General features: G+C 46.1%; 1 protein-coding gene across 7 annotated transcripts in view; it reads right to left on the reverse strand.

The window, feature by feature from the left end:
• The window catches only part of Depdc5 (DEP domain containing 5, GATOR1 subcomplex subunit), a 136,470-nt gene that overhangs the window by 15,287 nt on the left and 100,709 nt on the right, over nucleotides 1-20,474 (reverse strand). For 6 of the 7 annotated variants that reach the window (XM_069994470.1, XM_069994469.1, XM_069994468.1 and 3 more), the window contains 5 exons: nucleotides 16,191-16,345; nucleotides 12,721-12,798; nucleotides 11,598-11,730; nucleotides 9,197-9,305; nucleotides 5,998-6,225 (listed from right to left, as the gene is read on the reverse strand). In XM_069994470.1, coding sequence (XP_069850571.1) covers nucleotides 5,998-6,225; nucleotides 9,197-9,305; nucleotides 11,598-11,730; nucleotides 12,721-12,798; nucleotides 16,191-16,345 — 703 coding nt within the window. Of the gene's footprint in view, nucleotides 1-5,997; nucleotides 6,226-9,196; nucleotides 9,306-11,597; nucleotides 11,731-12,720; nucleotides 12,799-16,190; nucleotides 16,346-20,474 lie in introns of those variants that run through there. The other variant, XM_069994471.1, reaches the window with a different exon arrangement.

Below are 20,474 nucleotides of genomic sequence, written 5' to 3' on the forward strand. Positions count from 1 at the left end.
CAGCCTATGCCCGGGTCAGCTAGGAAGCTGTGAACAACCCATGAAGTAGGAGAGTGGAGGAAAAAAGTGCAAACCCAGAAAGGAGTGAAGTTCGGCACAACCACAACTGTGTTCCAAGAAGGAGCCACTAGCAGTCTTCCACATGTGGAAGGGGGTTTTCAAAGCGAAATGCCAGCTCTCACACCCATCAGGAATGCTATACAAAAGGTTCACCAGGCAGGGTCGGGGGAGGTGTGCCTTTCAATCCTGAGGTCCAGCAGGCCATTAAGAGAAGGCAAATAATTACATCTGTAATCCTAGCTACCTAGGAGGCTGAGATCTGAGGATTGTTGTTCAAAGGCAGCCTGGGCAGAAAAGTCCATGAGATTCTTTTTTTTTTTTCTTGTCAGTCATGAGGCCTGAACTCTGGGGCCTGGGCCACAGCACCACTTCCAGCTTTTTCTGTTTATGTAGTGCTGAGGAATCAAACCCAGGGCCTCATGCATGCAAGGCAAGTGCTCTACTACTGAGCCATCTCCCCAGCCCCATCCAGGAGATTCTTATCTCCAATGAATCACAGTAAAAGGCAGAAGCAGAGCTGTGGCTCAAGTAGTAGAGCTCTAGTTTTAAGCACAAAAGCTCAGAGGCAATATCCAGGTCCAGAGTTCAAACCACAGGAGCAGCAAAAAGAAAAAAACTTCAAAAGAAACAAAACAATGGGGCTGGGAAGGTGGCTCAGTGGTAGAGTGCTTGCCTTGTATGCATGAGGCCCCCAGGTTCAATTCCTCAGCACCACATAGGCAAAAAAAAAAAAAAAAAGCCAGATGTGGCACTGTGGCTCAAGTGGTAGAGGCTAGCCCTGAGCTGAAGGGCTGAGGGACAGCGCCTAGGCCCAGAGTTCAGGCCCCATGACCAACCAAAAAACAAAACAACAACAACAACAAACACAAAATGCCAGATACCAGTGGCTCACACTTGTAATCCTAGCTACTCAGGAAGCTGAGATCTGAGGATTGAGGTTCAAAGCCAGCCCATGCAAGAAACTCCATGAGAGGGCTGGGAAGGTGGCTCAGTGGTAGAGAGCTTGCCTTGCAAGCCAGAGGCTCTGGGTTCGATTCCTCAGCACCACATAAGCAAAAAGAAAAAAGTGGAAGTGGCGCTATGGCTCAAGTGGTAGAGCGCTTGCCTTGAGCTGAAGAGCTGAAGAGCTGAAGGATAGCATCCAGGCCCAGAGTTCAAGCCCCACGGCCAATGAAAGAGAGAGAGAGAGAGAGAGAGAGAGAGAGAGAGAGAGAGAGAGAGAGAGAGAGAGAGAGAGAGAGAGAGAGAGAGAGAACAATAACCAAACAACCAAACAAGGAATAAATCATAAACAATTCACAGGCTTTTAGCCTAGCCGGTGTGTGCGTGTGCATGTGCGTGTGTACTATGTGTACTATTCTTTAGCTTTTTCACTCAAGGCTAGCACCCTACACTTGAGCTACAACTCCACTTTCAGCTTTTTTTTTTTTTTTTTTTGTGATGATGGTTAATTAGAGTTAAGAGGTTTACAGACTTTCCTGCCTGGCCTAGTTTTGAACCCCGATTCTCAGATCTCAGATTCCTAAGTAGCTAGGATTACAGCAGGCATGAGCCACTGGGCCTGGCTTTTTTTTTTTTTTTGGTGGTTGTTTGTTTTTTGTTTTGAGATAGCGCCTCAGTATGTCATCTAGTTGTCTTCAAATTTGCTATGTAGTCCAGACTGGTCTCAAAACTTGAAATCCTCATGCCTCAGTTTCCCAAGCTTTGGGATTACACACATGTGCCACCATGCCTAGCTAGGAAGAGAGCCTAATTTGAAGACAATAGTGTTTAGCTGGGTACTGGTGGTTCATGATTGTAATACTAGCTAAGGAAGCTAAGACCTGAGACTGGGGTTCCAAGTCAGCCTGGGCAGGAAAGTCTGTGAGATTCTTATCTCCAATTAACCTCCAACAAGCCAGAAGGAAGAGCTGTGGATCAATTGGTAGAGTGCTGACTTGAGCAAAGAAGTTCAAGGATAGTATCCAAAACACTGAGTTCAAGCCTCAGGACCAGCTTAAAAAAAAAAAAAAAAAAGACAATAGCTCTTTCTCACATAAGTAAAGGACACAGCCTCTATTTTAACCTGGGAAGAAGCTAGGTGTGGTGGCATACATCTGAAATCCCCAAACTCACAGGGATGAGGCAAGAGGATCAGTCTGGGCTACTATCTCAAAAAAAGAAAAGAAAGAAAAGCAAAAGTAAAACAAGCAAGCAGAATGCTGGGAAGAACCATTTCATGTTTGAACAGAAAGGTCTGAAAATTACCACTGGATAAAATTAGCTTTAATAAGGTCATATTAGGTTTAAAAGGAAAAACAAAAACAAAAACAAAAACAAAAAATCGCCACTGCCTGTGGGAGAGGTGATGGAATGAAATTCTTTTTAACAACCATGGGAAACATTGAAAAGCCAGCATGTTTTCTGGGAAAATATATCTACATAAAATTCTGTCTGGTTTCAGATTCACTGAGCCCCTAAGGCCTGGACGCAGAGCCCAGGTAGAGAATACTGGTTTATAAAACTACCTGCTGGGACTAAAATTCTCCCCTCTTCCTCTTGCTCTCCTTTTTTTTTTTTTTTTTTGCCAGTCCTGGGAAAAACTTTGAGCCAGGGTGCTGTCCTTAAGCCTCTATAGCTCCAGGTTAGGGCTCTACCACTTGGAGCCACAGCACCCACTTCCAGCTTTTTCTGAGTAGTTTATTAGTGGCTTTGAACTGTGATCCTCAGATCTCAGCCTCCTGAGTAACTAGGATTACAGGTGTAAGCTACTGACAGCCATGACTTATTTTTTCTATGGACTATTATTTCAGCACTGAGAGCCAGAGCTAAACTATGAGAATGGACTCTGATCTTGAACGGGAGACTACAACCATCAATAGGTTTGACCAGCCACCAAAGGAAACGATTTTGGAAAGGAGTTTGTACAGACAATGTCAGGAGAGCTTGAGAACCTGCACAAGGATGCATACCTGAGGCTTTCCAGAAAAATTAAGGAGGAAATGCAGTGGGCTGCGACTGGGTCCAGACCTCTGGGACATGGGCCTTGTCTCCTGGAGGGTGAGGTGAGCATAGTGACTCTAAGGTAATAGGTGGTTTGTTTGTTCCTAGAGTAGGAGGGCCAACAGAATGACATGGCCAAACAACTGTCTGACAATTATACCGTTGATTGCTTAGGGTCAGAAAGTTTGCTGATTCCAGACCTAATGCACCCATTCAATGCCCCCAGTTCTGTCGAACCACATTCATTCATGTTTTCACATATCTAGCAGATATGTGTTAAGCTGACTAGGTGACAAGTGATCTCTAGGTACAGAGACAGATATTGAATGAAACAAAAGTTCATTCCACGGGCTGGGAAGGTGGCTCAGTGGTAGAGCGCATGCCTTGCATGCCAGAGGCCCTGGGTTCGATTCCTCAGCACCACATAAGCAAAAAAGAAAAAAGCCGGAAGTGGCGCTGTGGCTCAAGTGGTAGAGTGCTAGCCTTGAGCTGAAGAGCTGAGGGACAGCGCCCAGGCCCAGAGTTCAGGCCCCATGACCGGACCCAAAAAAACAAACAAACAAAAGTTCATCCCGTAGCTTAAATCCTTGTGGAAGTAGAAAAACACACAGGCTGTACAAACAGAATGTCAGGTAGTGATGAGAGCAAAGGAGACAAAGAAGCTGAGTCTCAGTGGCCCAGGGAGTGGAGGGTGGGGCTAGGGAAGGTCTCACTCATGTGTGACCTCAGAGGAGAACTAGGAGTGAGTGAGGAAGCCCCTGAGAATATCTGGGACAGTGGGGAACAGTGCCCCAGAAATCCTCAGGACTCCCTCCCTCACTTTACTTCACAGCTACTAGTGAGGGCAAATAGGAATTTTTTTCTTTCTTCTTCTCCCCTCCCCCTCCCTCTCCTCCTCTTCCTTCTTCTTCTTCCCTCCTCCTCCTCCTCCTTCTCCTTTTCCTTCTCTTCTTCTTCTTTTGGTCAGTCATTGGGCTTGAACTCAGGGCCTGGCACTGTCCCTGAGCTTTTGTGCTCAAGGCTAGTGCTCTACCACTTTGAACCACAACACCACTTCTGGTTTTCTGGTAGTTACTTGGAGATAAGAATCTCATAGACTTTCCTGCCTGGGCTGGCTTTGAACCGGGATCCTCAGATCTCAGCCTTCTGAGTCTCTAGGATCCCAGACATGAGCCGCCAGCACCCAGCTGGGAATTCACTTCTAAAAGCTTCTATTTGCTCAGGGACATAGAATACTAAGGATGGGTTTGGGGGCAGTGGCTGGAGGCTTAGTGGCTCTAAGTTGTGCAATGAGGCAAGTGAAGACATGCAATGGATGATGGAGACTAGAAAGATGATGGAGACAAGAGCAACTGGCTGTAGACCCTGGTGGGGATCCCAGTGGCTGGATCTAGGACATAGGTGGAATTGCAGTAAAGACATGCAGGGTGGCAGAGAGAGAAGAGAAGCCACACTGAGACAGCTATGCTTTTATAGCAAGGGCTAGAACCTTCATCACCAAGGGCAGCAGTTAGTTTTTCCTGAACCTGACTATTGTGTGAATCACCTGAAGTCCTAACCGATCCAGGTGCAGTAGAGCTCAGGTTTTAAGGCCAGGTGATCCTGAGACTAAACTCCAGCTCTAGCATCCAGTAGATGCAGAGCCAGAGTATTAGATAAACTAAGAATCAGTCTCCAGAACTCTAATGTTTTAGTCATCCTGTTGCAGGACTGGGATGACACAAGGTCTTTTCTGCTTGGTATAGTGTCTGACTCATCAACACTCAGAAACCTGGCATGGATGCTTTTACTAGCACTGTCACATCAGGCAGGGCTGGAGCAGCCAGAAATGACATCGTTAAAAGCATGGGAGGAGCCCAGGGGCCAGGACAGGGCAGAGGACAGTGCTTCCTTCTATTGGGCCTCCTCTGACCATTTATGTGTCCTGCTCTAAAAACAGTCCCTTACTTCACATTGGCCTGGCATCTGCTTCAATGCCTCCCAGGTTGGGTAAAAGGGAAGATGGCTCTGCACCCCTGTGGCTCTTTTCCTGCCCTCTCCACTTTTCATATGCAATACTGAGCATCTACAGGTGCAGCTATGAGGGTGAAGGATCTCAGTGAACCTGAGGCTCTGGAAACTGTGTTGGCTGTTAAGGTTTCCATTTTACTAGTTAGGCAAGGATTCTATCTAGCTGGGCCTTCACCAGAGAATGAAGCAGAACATGGCATTCCACTGGAGTTTGGTCTATGTTACAGTTGCTTCCTGCTTTCCAAAGGATGTGCAGGATGGGCGTAGAGGTGTGGCTCAAGTGATAGAACACTAACCTTGTAGGTATGCTATAACCTGGCTTAAAAAATCCTATGGTATCTCATCCAGAGGATGTATTTTCCGACTCCCGCATCTCAGCCCATTGCTGGGTCCTCTAGAACACAGGTCCTATTTCCAATCAAAAGGTCACTAGATATTCATTCCTGTCTTAGAGTCAGAGAACCACAGAAAGGGGGAAAGACTTTCAGTTCACATCCCTCAATTTGGCAAGCAGACCAGGAAGGAAGAGATGAAGGGAGGGATTCAGGCCTTGCCAGTATGTGGAATGGATGACCTTTTAGGCCCTTTCTTCTTCTGAGAACCTAGGATGCTAGAATTGTAGGAAAGGCCCCTGAGGAGCTAAACACACTGTGAGCACCAGTTATATCCCCTAAATCCTAAGGTTCTCTTAGAAAAAAGTAAAAATTTTCCTATTCTCTCCTATGGTACAGGGGTTTGACAGATACCATGCTCTGATTTGAGAGATGCTAAATACTGTCAGCTGGTTGGAAGATAGCACTGGAATCCTCAATGCCAATAGACAGTGTGACAGTCACAGTGGCTGTAATCCTGGTTCACATGGTATCATTATCTTTGTTGGCTACCATCCTCTCCCAGCCACCTGCCAAATGCAGCTACCAGACCCAAAGCAGGGCGAACACATACCTAAAAGTGCAGCTGCCTGGCTACGTCCTCCAAAACTGCGGCTGAAGGAGCTGTGTCTGCTAGCATAGGAGGCTGGCCGGCTGGGGAGCCAAGGCAAGAGGAAGGCAGGAATCTCCGAGTGCAAGAGCTCTTCTGCCACAAAGGCCACTTCAAACCATTTGCGCTGGAAGCTGGCGAAGTCGTCCACCCCTGCCGTGTGCCAGGTGGCAGTGGGCTGCTGCATGGCCACTGGGGAAGAGCAGAAGGGAGTGAAGGATTCTTATTGCAAACACTAACATTTGTACAGACCCATGCGACAACGCGGATGAACCTTAAAAACACACACAGTCAGAGAAACGGGACATAAAAGGCCATACATTATTCAACACCTTTTGTATGAGATGTTCAGAGGATATAAATCTTTAGAGAACAAAAGCTGCCTAGATGGAGAAGAGGAGGAAGAGCTGGGGAATGATGGCTAACAGGGTAAGGGGCCCATTTTAAGGTGGTAAAAAGGATCTGAAACTAATACAGTGGTGCTGTTCATACAACACCCACAAATATACTAAATATCCCCTTAAATGGTTAATTTTATGTTATGTGAAATTTAGTTCTATTTTTAAAAAATATTTTGGGCTGGGAAGGAGGCTCAGTGGTAGTGTTTGCCTCACATGCATGAGGCCCTGGGTTCGATTCCTTAGCACCACATAAACAGAAAAAGCCAGAAGAGGCACTGTGGCACAAGTGGTAGTGTGCTAGCCTTGAGCTAAAGAGCTGAGGGCCAGTGCTCAGGCCTAGAATTCAAGCCCCAACCAAAAATAAATAAATAATTTTATCCTCAATTTCCCACTCCTAATGTTAGAGTAGAGAATGTAACAATCTAAATATTTGTTGCTGCTGTTTTAGTTTTTAATTTGAGGGTGAAACAGGTCAAATTTAAGGGAAATGTATCAATGGGACTCAAATAGTACCTGATGCCTTCCTTTGCTTATTGGTTAACACTCTACCAGCCGACCCACGCCTCCAACCCCTTGGGGATCACTTTTCCACATTTTTCTAAAAAGACTATGGGTGTGGCTCAGCTGTAGAGTAGTTGCAGATGCCTTGCACGTGCCAGGTGGGCGCCCCTTCCGCTGGGCTAAACCCCCAGCCCCAGTAGTTGCAGATGTACAAAAACAAGAAGTACAGTTTAGTAGCAAAGCACTTTCCTAGCATGTTCAAGGCTCTGGGTTTGATTCTCACCACCAAAACCCAAACCCAAACCCAAACCCCAAAACCCACCAAAACCAAAAAACAAAAACAAAAACAAAAACAAAAAAAAAAAACAAGCAAACAAAAACCCAAACAGAGGGGCTGGGAAGGTGGCTCAGTGGTTAAAGCGCTTGCCTTGCATGCCTGAGGTACTGGGTTCGATTCTTCAGCACCACATAAGCAAAAAGAAAAAAGCCGGAAGTGGCACTGTGTGGCTCAAGTGGTAGAGCACTAGCCTTGAGCTGAAGAGCTGAGGGACAGTGCCCAGGCCCAGAGTTCAGGCCCCATGACCGGACCCCCCCCCAAAAAAAAAAAAATGATTTAAACTCCACAGGTGATGTGACACACAGGTTATATGCAAATATTGCATCATTTTGTATAAGAGAATTGAGCATCATGGAACTTTCTTTTTCGCTTCTGGCTTTTTTCTTTTTGCTTATGTGGTGCTGAGGAATCGAACCCAGGGCCTCAGGCATGCAAGGCAAGCGCTCTACCACTGAGCCACTTTCCCAGTCCAGTAGCATCATGGAACTTTCTATTCTAGGGGAGATATCAAATGATGACTCTAAGACATGTCTTGAAAAACTTGCCAGCACTTACTAGACTTCCTAGTTAAAGAAACAAAGCTTGGAAACCCAGCACATGAAAAGTGCTATAAATCATAAGAGTGGAGCCCACCTGATGTGATTCTAATGGCTAAGTCAACGTAGAGTAGGAGTAGGGTGCTTTATTTAAAAACAGAGCCCAGCCGGGCGCTGGTGGCTCACGCCTGTAATCCTAGCTACTCAGGAGGCTGAGATCTGAGGATCGCGGTTCAAAGCCAGCCCGGGCAGGAGAGACCGTGAGACTCCTATCTCCAATAAACCACCAGAAAACCGGAAGTGGCGCTGTAGCTCAAGTGGTAGAGCGCTCGCCTTGAGCTGAAGAGCTGAGGGACAGCGCCCAGGCCCAGAGTTCAAGCCCCACGACCGACAAAAAAAAAAAAAAAAAACAGAGCCCAACTGGGAAGGTAGCTCAATGGTAGAGTGCATACCTTGCAAGCATGAGGCCCTGGGTTCGATTCCTCAGCACCACATAAACAAAAAAAGCTGGAAGTGGTGCTGTGGCTCCAGTGGTAGAGCGCTAGCCTTGAGCTGAAGAGCTGAGGGACAGCACACAGACCCAGAGTTCAGGCCCCATGACCGGCCAAAAAAAAAAAACAAACAGCCTAAGCCAGTGCCGGTGGCTAATGCCTGTAATCCTAGCTACTCAGGAGGCTGAGATCTGAGGATCGAGGTTCAAAGCCAGCCTGGGCAGGAACATCCATGAGACTCTTATCTCCAATAAACCACTAGAAAACTGGAAGTGGCACTGTGGCTCAAGTGGTAGAGTGCTCGGCTTGAGCTGAAGAGTGCAGGGACAGTGCCCAGGCCCAGAGTTCAAGCCCCACAACCGACAAAAATAAATAAATAAATAAATAAAAATAAAAACAGAGCCCAAGGGGCTTCTTAGGCATGACTCAGTTGTTAGAGCATCAGCCAGTAAGCAAAAGTATCACGCACGGAGTTCATGTCTCAGTGCTGGAGGAGGAGGAGGAGGAGGAGAAAGAAGAGGAAGAGGATGAGGGGGAGGAGAGGGAGGAGGAAGAGGAGGGGGAGGAGAGGGGGAGGAGGAAGAGGGAAAGATAAGGAAAAAGCAAAGAGAAACAGAATCCCAAAAACTGACCCTGAGAATTTCTCACACCAGGTCCCTGGGCCTCAAGGTTTATCTTTTACCCACAGTGTCCTCAATAAGAATATGTTATAACTTAAGAAATGCTTGTCACTCTGATTATACTAAAATTAAGTGCAAAGGCTCAAGGAAGTTGATAGATCTGTAAACTCAGATTACAAAGGTACACAAGGAAGTTCAGGAAGCACTGTCAGGTAGAAGAGCAAGTCACCAGGGAAAACCCTCCCCCTGGGGCATCTGCATTTGCTTTGGCTCTGACCTCGGTCTGGCTCTCGGTCCATCACTATCTTGTAGAAATAGAAGCCATAGATGAAGGTACGCCAGGCTTCACCAGATGCATGTGTGATGAGTTGCTCTTCCAACATTTTCTAGGAAAAACAATGAAACTCTGAAACTTACCCAGAGGGACCTCAGAGAGTCAAGCTAGGTTGCACAGAGGAATCTAGAAGAATGCACGGTGCAATTTGTCTGGTATAGATTATAGCACAAAATGTTAATGCATGCTATTACCATCAAATATTTCCTTTTTATCTTTTTTTTTTTCCCCCGGTCGTGGGGCCTGAACTCTGGGCCTGGGCACTGTCCCTCAGCTCTTCAGCTCAAGGCTAGTGCTCTACCATTTGAGCCATAGCACCACTTGCGGCTTTTTCTGCTTATGTGGTGCTGAGGAATCAAAGTCAGGGCCTCACGTATGCAAGGCAAGCACTCTACCACTGAGCCACCTTCCCAGACCACCATCAAATATTTTATACACACAGCAAAGTATAAACATTATCCAGACAGACCATCATTGGAGTTTATCAAACTTAACATTTTCAAGGGGAATAGGTTTCTAAGACCCCCCCACTCCGCAAAGATGACTGAAACCACAGCTAGAATTGAATCTTGCATATACATTCAGCTCTCTGTTTCTGTGGATTCAAACAATTACAAATCAAACATATTTGGAAAGGTGGGGCATCGGTGGTTCATGCCTATAATCCTAGCTACTCAGGAGGCTGAGATCTGAGGACTGGTTCAAAACCAGCAGGAAAGTCCATGAGACTCTTATCTCCAATTTAACCACCAGAAAACTGTAAGTGGTGGTGTGGCTCCAGTGGTAGAGCACTTGCCTTGAGCTGAAGAGCTGAGGGACAGTGCCCAGGCTCAGAGTTCAAGCCCCATGACTGACCAAAAAAAAAAAAAAAAAGACAGAAAAAGTTGCATCATTAAACACGTATGGACTCTTTTTTCTTGTCATGACTCCCTAAAAATACAGTATAATAACTAGTTCCACAACATTTACATTATATTAGGTATTGTAAGGATTCTTGAGATTAAAGTATTTGAGAGATATGCCTGGGTTTCATGCAAATATCACATCATTTTATTTTATTTTTATTTATTTATTTTTGCCTGTACTGCGGCTTGAACTCAAGGTCTTGGTGTTATCCCTGAGTCTCTTTGTGCTCAAGGTTAGCATTCTATACTTGGACCACAATGCCATTTCTGACTTTTTCTTTTTTTTTCTTTTTTTTTTTTTTTTGTCGGTCGTGGGGCTTGAACTCTGGGCCTGAGCGCTGTCCCTCAGCTCTTCAGCTCAAGGCGAGCGCTCTACCACTTGAGCTACAGCGCCACTTCCGGTTTTCTGGTGGTTTATTGGAGATAGGAGTCTCACGGTCTATCCAGCCCGGGCTGGCTTTGAACCGCGATCCTCAGATCTCAGCCTCCTGAGTAGCTAGGATTACAGGCGTGAGCCACCAGCGCCCGGCCCATTTCTGACTTTTTCTGAGTAGTTTATTGAAGAGTCTCATGGACTTTCCTTGCCTGGGCTGGCTTTGAATGGCGATCCTTAGATCTCAATCTCCTGAGTAGCTAGGATTATAAGCATGAATCACTGGCGCATGGCAATTTTATTTATTTTTTGTGTGCTGGTATGGGCGTTTAAACTCAAGAGTTTGGGCACTATCTCTGAGCTTCTTTAGCTCAAGGCTAGCACTTTACCACTTCAGCAACAGCTCTATTTCTGGCTTTTTAGTAGTTTATTGGAAATAAGAGTCTGATAGACTTTCTTGCTCTAACTAGCTTCAAACCACAATCCTCAGATCTCAGCCTTCTGAGTAGTTAGGATTATAATCATAAACCACTGGTGTTTGGCCTCCATGAGAGTCTTTATGTCCAATGAACCACCAAAAAGCCAGAAGCAGAGCTGTGGCTCAAGTGGTAGAGCACTAGCCATAAGTAAAAAAAGCTAAGGGACAGCACTCAGGTCCTGAGTTCAAGCCTCAAGACCAACACACACACAAGCACACACACTAAAGTTGGGGAAAAACTGTGAAGCTTATTTCCAGAATATTTCAGTTCTGGTAAATTTGGGCAGACTTTTAAGGAGTTTTGGATCTTTCGAAACAGAATCTTGTGTTGCCTTTGATCTTCCTGCCTGCACTTCTGAGTGCTGGGATTACAAACTTGTGTCACTATACCCAGTCGTAAGGTCTTTAAAATATATTTCCAAAGAATATCCAACCTTTGTAAATTGCTGATAGGCCTCACATTTATTAAAAACAGATCCTCACCCCAACTATGGAGCTTGTTACTGGAAAAGGTAACTATTTCCAAGCCAGGTCCTAGTTTTCCAAGAACGAGAGCACGCAGTTCTGCAGGCCAGCCTGCTGCCTCACCTGCATGATGTCAATGGCCATCGCCTGTGTCTGCACCCCCTCCACATTGTTCATCAGCCAATGCACCCCCTCAGCACTGACGAAGCAGCACGGTGAGAGGCCTTTCTGTTCAGAGAGCAGCTGGACTCCTGTCCTGGGTTCCAACACAGCGAGCAGGGTATGTGTGTTCCCAGTGGCCACAAGCAGAAAGAAAAAGCATTTACTATCTGAAGTGAAGAAACTCAGAAAGCAATTTCTAGACCAAGAGAAATCTCCAGCCACCAGCCAAGCTCTGGTGGCTCATGCCTGTAATCCTAGCTACTCAGGAGGCTGAGATCTGAGGATTGTGGTTTGAAGCCTGTGGGGCAAGAAAGTCTGTGAGACTCTTATTCCCGATAAACTATTCAGAAAAAGCCCGAAGTGTTGCTACAGGGCAAGTGGTAGAGCACTAGCCTTGAACAAAGCTCAAGAACAGTGCCCAGGCCCTGGAGCAAGACATTTAGAGAATACTCTGTTTGGCAGCATTACACAAGGTCCTTCACATAGCTACTTAATTTAATCCTTTGATCAACCATGCGCTTAACAGCTTAAAAAAAATAAAAGAATAAACACTACATAAACCAGGTAATGGAATCTTGGAGAAATACCTTGCCACAAAGCTGGGCACCTGGCTCACACCTGTAATCCTAGCTACTCAAGAGGCTCAGATCTGAGGATTGAGGTTCAAAGGCAGCCTGGGCAGGAAAGTCTATAAGACTCTTATCTTTAATGAACCACCAGAAAACAAAAGTGAGGCTGTGGCTCAAAATGGTAGAGCTTTCGCCTTGAGCAAAAGAGCCCAGGGAAGTGCCCAGGCCCTGGGTTCAAGCACCACAAATGACTCCCTCCCCAAAAAAGGAGTAGGAAATGGTGCTGTGGCTCAAGTGGTAGTGCTTGCCTTGAGCAGAAGAGCTCAGGAACAGTGCCCAGGCCCAGAGTTCAAGCCCCACAACTGACAAAAAAAAAAAAAAAAGGAGTAACTTGCCACAGCTGGTGAACAGCAGAGCTGAGTTGGCCTAGCTCCACACTACCTGAGTACTGCTGTGGCATAGGCCTTGTACGACCTCCTGCCTCTGCACCATGTGTAACGCGATGAGCCACTTACGAGGAGTGCTTCATGGCTTCCAGGATCTCCACCAGAGTGGAAGATGACGTTAAACAGCTTGTCGCCTGCTGCTGAGAGCTGTAACACAGAGGGGCACAAAACAAAAGGGTACACAGGTGGTCAGTATTTCATGGGTGGTTTCCTAATTTAAAAATAATAAAAAAGCAGAATACAAAGTGGGCTCAGGTCTAAATCCACCTGCTTTGAATAAGCATCTCTCCCTTTTAATAATATGCTTCAGGCCCAAGCATTTTCAAGAAATCTTCTAGTACTGCTCTTGGATTTTAGTCCGATTTTGTCAGTCTTAACCCAAAGCATAGAGGCTAGAATCTCAGTATCCTCAATCACCAGCTACACTACCTCTGGCTTTTTTTTTTTTTTTTTTGGGGGGGGGTCCAGTTGTGGGGCCTGAACTCTGGGCCTGGGCGCTGTCCCTCAGCTCTTCAGCTCAAGGCTAGCACTCTACCACTTGAGCCACAGCACCACTTCTGGTTTCCTGATTGGTTTATTAGAGATTAGAGTCTCACGGACATTTCCTGCCCGGGCTGGTTTTGAACTATGATCCCAGATCTCAGCCTCCTGAGTAGCTAGGATTTCAGGCATGAGCCACCAGCACCTGGCTCCTCTGGCTTTTTTTACATTTATTTTTTATTTTTTGTAGGTCATGGGACTTGAACTCTGGGCTTGGGCGCTGTCCCTGTGCTCTTCGGCTCAAGGCAAGCACTCTACCACTTGAGCCACAGTGCCACTTCCGGTTTTCTGGTGGTTTATTGGAGATAAGAGTCTCATGGACTTTCCTTGCCCGGGCTGGCTTTGAACCGCGATCCTCAGATCTCAGCCTCCTCAGTAGCTAGGATTACAGGCGTGAGCCACCGGCGCCCGGCTTCCTCTGGCTTTTTTAAAGCCTGTTTCCTCCTTTGAAATGTGTGAATGATGCATTTTCAGAGTAGTTGTGAGGCTAATGTGTGTGATAGTAAGTACAGATAGATAGTCTAGTCATATAGCCCCAAATGGTAAACAATACTAAAGACTACAACAATAGCTTTGACTCTTTGAAACTCAGGTTGGTTCAAGGAGCTGGTGAAGGCCAAAGAGCTGGGAAGAGAAACATCAGGATCTGGATTAGAATTCGGGTCAGCCACCGTCCAAAGCCCAGAGCTTTCTACCTCATACTGCTCCAGTTTGCTCTTAATCATGTGACAGTGCCTTGGAACACACTCAAGTCAGGCATGGCAGCACATGCCTGTAATCCCAGAACTTAGAGGACACTGAGGCTTGAGGATCTCCAGTTCCAGGCCACCCTCTCTCTTTCACTTTCTCTCTCTCTCTCCCTCCCTCCTTCCTCCTTCTCTCCTCCCCCCCCCCCCCCGACACACACACAACTCAGCAGTTGAATGGAACACTTAAACTGGGTTGTCCTAGGCTTGACCAGAAGCCTCTCAAACTCTTCAGAATCTCTTCCTTTCCTTCATCCCACACACAACATTTTGGGGCTGAGGGTGTGGCTCACTGGTATAGCACTTGCCTAACATGTACAAGGCTCTAGACTCAATCCCCAACATCATATCAAAAAAAAATAAAAACCAGAACCTCAGGCTAGAAAAAACCTGTAAAGACCCATAAGGTTTATTTCCTCCTAATTCCAAGTTTCTACTGAGTCCATGTGTTTGAACAAGAGGGTGTTGTAGCAGGAACATTCTCAAAGGCTCCTCTAAATATAGCCCATTTTGGTGCACTGGCGCCCCTCGTCATGCTAATTCCTTGGCCAGAAATGAAATCTGCTTTCTGTTATTTTCAGTCTTTGGTCCTGATTCTGCCTGTCTGGTCATTTTTGGTCATCTCACTTCCAGGCTAAACATCTATGGTTTTTCTTTTCTTCCCAGAACTGAAGTGATCATCACCTCTGTTGGCAAGAATGACTGTTCTCTGGTATGTGAGGCAAAGGTAAAACCAGCATAGGATTTATGACATAGGATTTATGACATAGGATTTATTTCTTTAAAGAAACCAAGTTAGCCGGGTGCTGGTGGCTCAGGCCTGTAACCCTAGCTACTCAGGAGGCTGAGATCTGAGGATCGCGGTTCAAAGCCAGCTCGGGCAGGAAAGCCCGTGAGATTCTTATCTCCAAGAAACCACTAGAAAACTGGAAGTGGCGCTAATGGCTCAAGCGGTAGAGCACTCGCCTTGAGTTGAAGAACTCAGGGACAGCGCCCAGGCCCAGAGTTCAAGCCCCATGACCAACCAAAAAAAAAGAAAAAAAAAAAAAAAAGAAACCAAGTGACTGCTGACAGGGGTCAGGTGAGCACCCATGGGATTGTCTGCTTTCAGGGAAAGAGGTACAGAAGTTTCTTAGATCATTTAGTCAAAGACTCTCAAGTCAGTACAGTGAGGCAGTAAGAACAGATTGGGCAGAATTATTTTAAAGCAAGCATAGCCTGGAAAGAAGTTAAAAAGAAATTTCTCAGCCAAATGCTGGTGGCTCATACCCTGTAATCCTAGCTACTCAGGAGATCTGTGGTTCAAAGCCGGTCTGGGCAGAAAAGTCCCTGTGAGACTCTTATTTCCAATTATCCACTCAAAAACTGGAAGTGGCCCTATGGCTCAAAGCACTAGCTTTGAGCAAAAGAACTCCAGGACAGAGCCTAGGCCCTGAGTTCCAGCCCCATGACTGACAAAAAAAAAAGTTTCTCAAAACTAACGATGGCTTTAAAAGCCAGAGCACATTACCTTATATTATATGTGCAGTTAGGGCTGGGAAGGTGGCTGAGTGGTAGAGCGCTTGCCTTGCATGCCTGAGGCCCTGGGTTCGATTCCTTAGCACCACATAAGAAAAAAGCCGGAAGTGGCGCTGTGGTTCAAGTGGTAGAGCGCTAGCCTTGAGCTGAAGAGCTGAGGGACAGCGCCCAGGCCCAGAGTTCAGGCCCCACGACCGGAAAAAAAAAAAAAAAAAACATATGTGTGCGTGCATGCGTGCGTGCGTGTGTGTGTGTGTGTGTGTGTGTGTGTGTGTGCAGTTATTATGTATTCATTTAAAGATTTTAAAAAGCTAGGGCGCTTTTGAAAGCAAATGAGGCTCAGGCAAAATCTTTCTCTGGATACTCATGAATAGAAAAAGAACAGCCACCTTTGGCCAGAATAAATGACTCATTCACTGTTCACTTCCTTACTGACTGCATGCTATCTTGTGCAAGCACGCCACAGGCACTGTGGTGACCAGAACAGACAGTTCTGGGCCCCTTTTGTGAAGCCCTGTGCTCCTGCATGGGACCTGACACCTTCCTGTGTCTCAAAGGACACCTCCTAGCTATCCTGTGAGCAAGGGAGATTAGAGCACAGGTCATAAGTCCATCATACAGCTCTGGGGAAGGACTGCCTTGCCCAGGGTCCCACAAATAATTTCTGGCAGTCAGAAACTTTGGTTAAATTGTTCCCACCCTATGGAGAATGAGTTTAATAATTCTGAATCTCACCTGCTGTCACTGGGATTTCCAGAGGGGAAGGCCTGTTCTCCTAAGTTCTGGGAACTCCCATAGGTCTGGCTGCTTCCTCTGTCCACAGATTGGCTTGCGCTTACCCCCAAACTGGTGCCATCCAACACTGGAGCAACTGTTTGGTCCAGCGATGCCTACAGGAGAATAAAAAATTAATACCTGGATCCAAGAATAACCAGCAAGAAAACATAATAAAGTACCCTGGTTTATTCACTCAACAGGTATACGAACAAACAAACAAACAAACAATGGGTGCCAGTGGCTCACACCTGTTACCCTAGCTACTCAGGACTGAGAACTGTAGTGTTGAAATTTGAGACCAGTCTAGGTAGAGAAGTCTGTAGATGTATGGTTCAAGTGGTAGAGTGCCAGCCATGAGAAAGAAAGTAAGAACAAGAAGCCCTAAACTCAAGCCCTGGTACAGGTGCACACGTGTAAGAGTGTTCATGTGCGCACACATACATATACACTAACAGTCTCCTTCAAGATCTTTAAAGTTGGACTAGGAATGTGGCTTAGTGATAGAGTGCTTGCCTAGCATGCATGAAGCCCTCAGTACCACATTCCTCAGTACCACATAAACAGAAAAAGCCAGAAGTGGCACTGTGGCTCAAGTGACAGAGTGCTAGCCTTGAGCAAAAGCAGCTCAGGCACATGCCCAGGCCTTGAGTTCAAGTCCCAGGACTGGCAAAAAAAAAAAAAAAATCTTTACAGTGATTAAGTATATAGTCCTTTCTACTGTCATTCCTAGGACACACTGGTATAAGAGCTAAAGGAGCCCAGAGAACATGCTCAATCCTGTGTATACCTCCTCTGTCAGAGCAGCTAGGGACTCCTGCCCTGTAAACTGAGGCAGATGAGAAGCAGTTCTTCACAATAAATCCCCAGGATCACAGAAATCCCTTTTAGCTGGGTGCCGGTGTCTCACACCTGTAATCCTAGCTACTCAGGAGGCTGAGATCTGAGGATCATGGTTCAAAGCCAGCCCGGACAGGAAAGTCTGTGAGACTCTTATCTCCAATTAACCACCAGAAAATCCGAAGTGGTGATATGGCTCAAGTAGTAGAGCGCTTGCCTTGAGCTGAAAAGCTCAGGGACAGTACCCAGACCCAGAGTTCAAGAACTATGACAGAAAAGAAAAGAAAAGAAAAGAAATCCCTTCTGTACCAGATTCAATGAACCACAAGAGTGACACTAAAGACAACTCCCTGTAGGAAAATAAGTCACAATCATTCCTTATGAGACTGGGGAAAATGAGGAGAGAATACATTTAGAGAAAAAACAAAGGATGAAATAACAATGAGCACCATCCATCTCCCATGACTCTCGCTTCTCTACCTCATTCCTCTTTCACTCTGTTAGTGATACACTCAGCCTTCCACCTGCCCAGGTTCAAACTCTATAGCTCTCTGATGACTTCTTATCTAAAACAAGGCCTGGTCCTGTGGCCTCCCCTCGGTAGATGCACATACAAGTCTCATAGAACTAAGATGACATTCCTCTGACAGATAGGACTGACAGACAGCCCTGTGACCACAGCCTCACTCCCCCAAAACTCTACCTGAGAGCCACCCTCATTTGCACCTTCCTAGAGAACAGTTCCAACTTCATTATTCTATGACTCTAAAATCTTGCATCTCTCCATGGGCTACCACTTTGAGAACCAACCCACAAGGCAATGAAGACCCTGCCAGAGTTGAGATGTCACAGTGACACCCACCATTACCATATGGACATCTCCAGATAAATCCACCTCTGCTTACATCATCTCATCCATGTGTTGTGGCCTTGAGGATGTTTTTTCCCCATCACTATCAAAAACTCCATCCATGTTGAAAAGGCCATTTCAAACGCTACACATTTCCTGATTCTCTCCACTCCCATGCTCTGGGTCTCTATTAGCCCCATATCCTGGTAGCTGCCAGATTTTGCCTCATACAAATGTATTTGCCTCATTTCCTTTACAGGGCCTAGATGCAAGACAGTTCTACACACCTGGAATCCCTATAAGCACCCACTAAAGGTTGCAGGTTGCAGAGCAGAGGTTAGAGAATGTTAGAGAGTACTCATAGTAGCCACATAGGCATGCAAAGTAGAACTATGAGAGATAGTGATTAAAAAAAAAAAAAAAGCACACAGGAGCTGTGTAACTCCATGACACATATCTAATGGATGAACAGGAATTAACTCGGCATGGTAAGAGGGGACAGTGAGTGACAGCGTGTGCACTATGGGGGAAGGAAACAGTGCCATGGAGATCACCGGAGTGAGGAAGACGCAGAAGAGGCTGGAGGGAAAAGTGGGCTCTAATTAATTATGCAGAGACCTTTATCCTAAAGCAAAGAAAGCCCTGGAAAGTTTTAATGAGGGGGCTGACACAACCAGATTTCATTCAGAAGGTGACTGTAGAGCCCAGGTCACACTGGGTAGAAGCAGGAAGACCAGACAGGTAGCTACTAAAGGCTATGTAGGTGAGATATGGTCCATTGCCTGGCTGGGCATTGTGTCCACTGGAGATAGAGGTGACCAAAAGAAAGCGATGACTTCAGAGATGCTTACCATGCACAACTGGAATCCAGATGTGCTGGGTCGGGCTGCTGACTGCCAGGTCTCTTATGAGAGACCTATTGCGGTCAAATAGTAGAGGAAGGAAAGAGGTTCAGGTCTCTTGTGGCAGGGGCCTCTCTTGGCACCAAGCCATGGACAGAAGACATCATGAGGCTGACTCCTGAGGAAAGTTTCATGACCAAAGTGCTTCTTATGCCCTCTAAATTCTTATGTAAGTTTTGTGATGACAAAAAGCATTTTCCAGCTAGATGTTGGTGGCTCATGCCTGTAATCTTAGCTCCTCAGGAGATTTGAGAATCACAGTTTGAAGCCAGCCCAGGCAGGAAAGTCCATGAGACTCTTATCTCCAATTAACCACCTAAAAACTCGAAGTGGAGCTGTGGCTCAAAGTGGTAGAGTGCTAGCCTTGAGCTGGAAAAGCTCAGGGAGTGTCTAGACCCTGAATTCAAACCCCACAACCAACAAGCCCCCACCCCCAAAAGTTGTTTCATTTTTTTTTCCCTCAGAGAATAAGATATAAAGAGGAAAACAATGTAACTGATGACATATCTGTTACCATTAGAATGATGGAATGGTGGCATATTCCTAGAACCTTCTGTGCACTGCTGTGTTCTTTAATTTGACAGGTACTTCTTTACCTTAGCAAAACTGGTCTGGAGTGACACCCCACCTCCCATTTGGCTGACAAGAACCCTATCTCTCAGCAAGCTGCTGCTATGAGGAGAAGAAAACATGGCAATACATTTGCAGGAGACTGAGGCCCTTCCTGCTTCCCAAAGTCCAACAGGACCATCACAGTTAGAAGCTCAAGCCTATTTTCTTACACACACACACACACACACACACACACACACACACACACACACACACACACACACACACACACACACACACACACACACACACACACGAGAAAAGAGCCAAGGGTCAGTCAAGCCCATTTACTGTTCTGTACCTCTTCCTCCACCCACTAATAAAGCCTCCCTCCCCCATATACAGATACACTATGGAGAATTACTATGAGTTAGATCTGAGCCAACCACAAAGATGCTTCATGTGATTTTTCTCCCCTAGCAACCCTCTGAGAACACCATTATTAATTAGTCTCATTCTATAGAAGAGAAACCCAAGATTGGAAGAGGTCAGTGCACATGGGTGGGGAAGGATTCACAACCAGTCCTTGCAGTGGTAACCATGGAGAGATACCAAAGACTCCATGGCTCAGTCTTTTTAAACCCATAGCATCTTTCTTTCTTTCTTTGGAGCCTCTCTTGGGCTTGAACTCAGGGCCTGAGTGCTATCCCTGAGCTCTTTTGCTTAAGACTAGTACTCTACCACTTAAGCCACAGATCCACTTGCAGCTTTTTAAGTAGTTAGTTGGAGAGAAGAGTCTCACAGAGTTTCTTGACTGGGGTTGGCTTCAAAACTCAATCCTCAGATTTCAGCCTCCTGAGTAGCTAGGATTATAGGCATAAGCCACTGGCAACCACCACCATCTTTCTTTCTTTTGTCTTTTTTTTTTTTTTTTTTTGGTTGGTCATGGGCTTGAACTCTGGGTCTGGGTACTGTCTCTCAGCTCTTCAGCTCAAGGCAAGCGCTCTACCACTTGAGCCACATCACCACTTCGGGTTTTCTGGTGGTTAACTGGAGATAAGAATCTCACAGACTTTCCTGTCCAGGCTGGCTTTGAATCAT

Source organism: Dipodomys merriami, unplaced genomic scaffold (assembly GCF_024711535.1).
Source record: "Dipodomys merriami isolate MVZ:Mamm:240054 unplaced genomic scaffold, mDipMer1.0.p SCAF_45, whole genome shotgun sequence".
Classification (NCBI taxonomy): Eukaryota; Metazoa; Chordata; class Mammalia; order Rodentia; family Heteromyidae; genus Dipodomys; species Dipodomys merriami.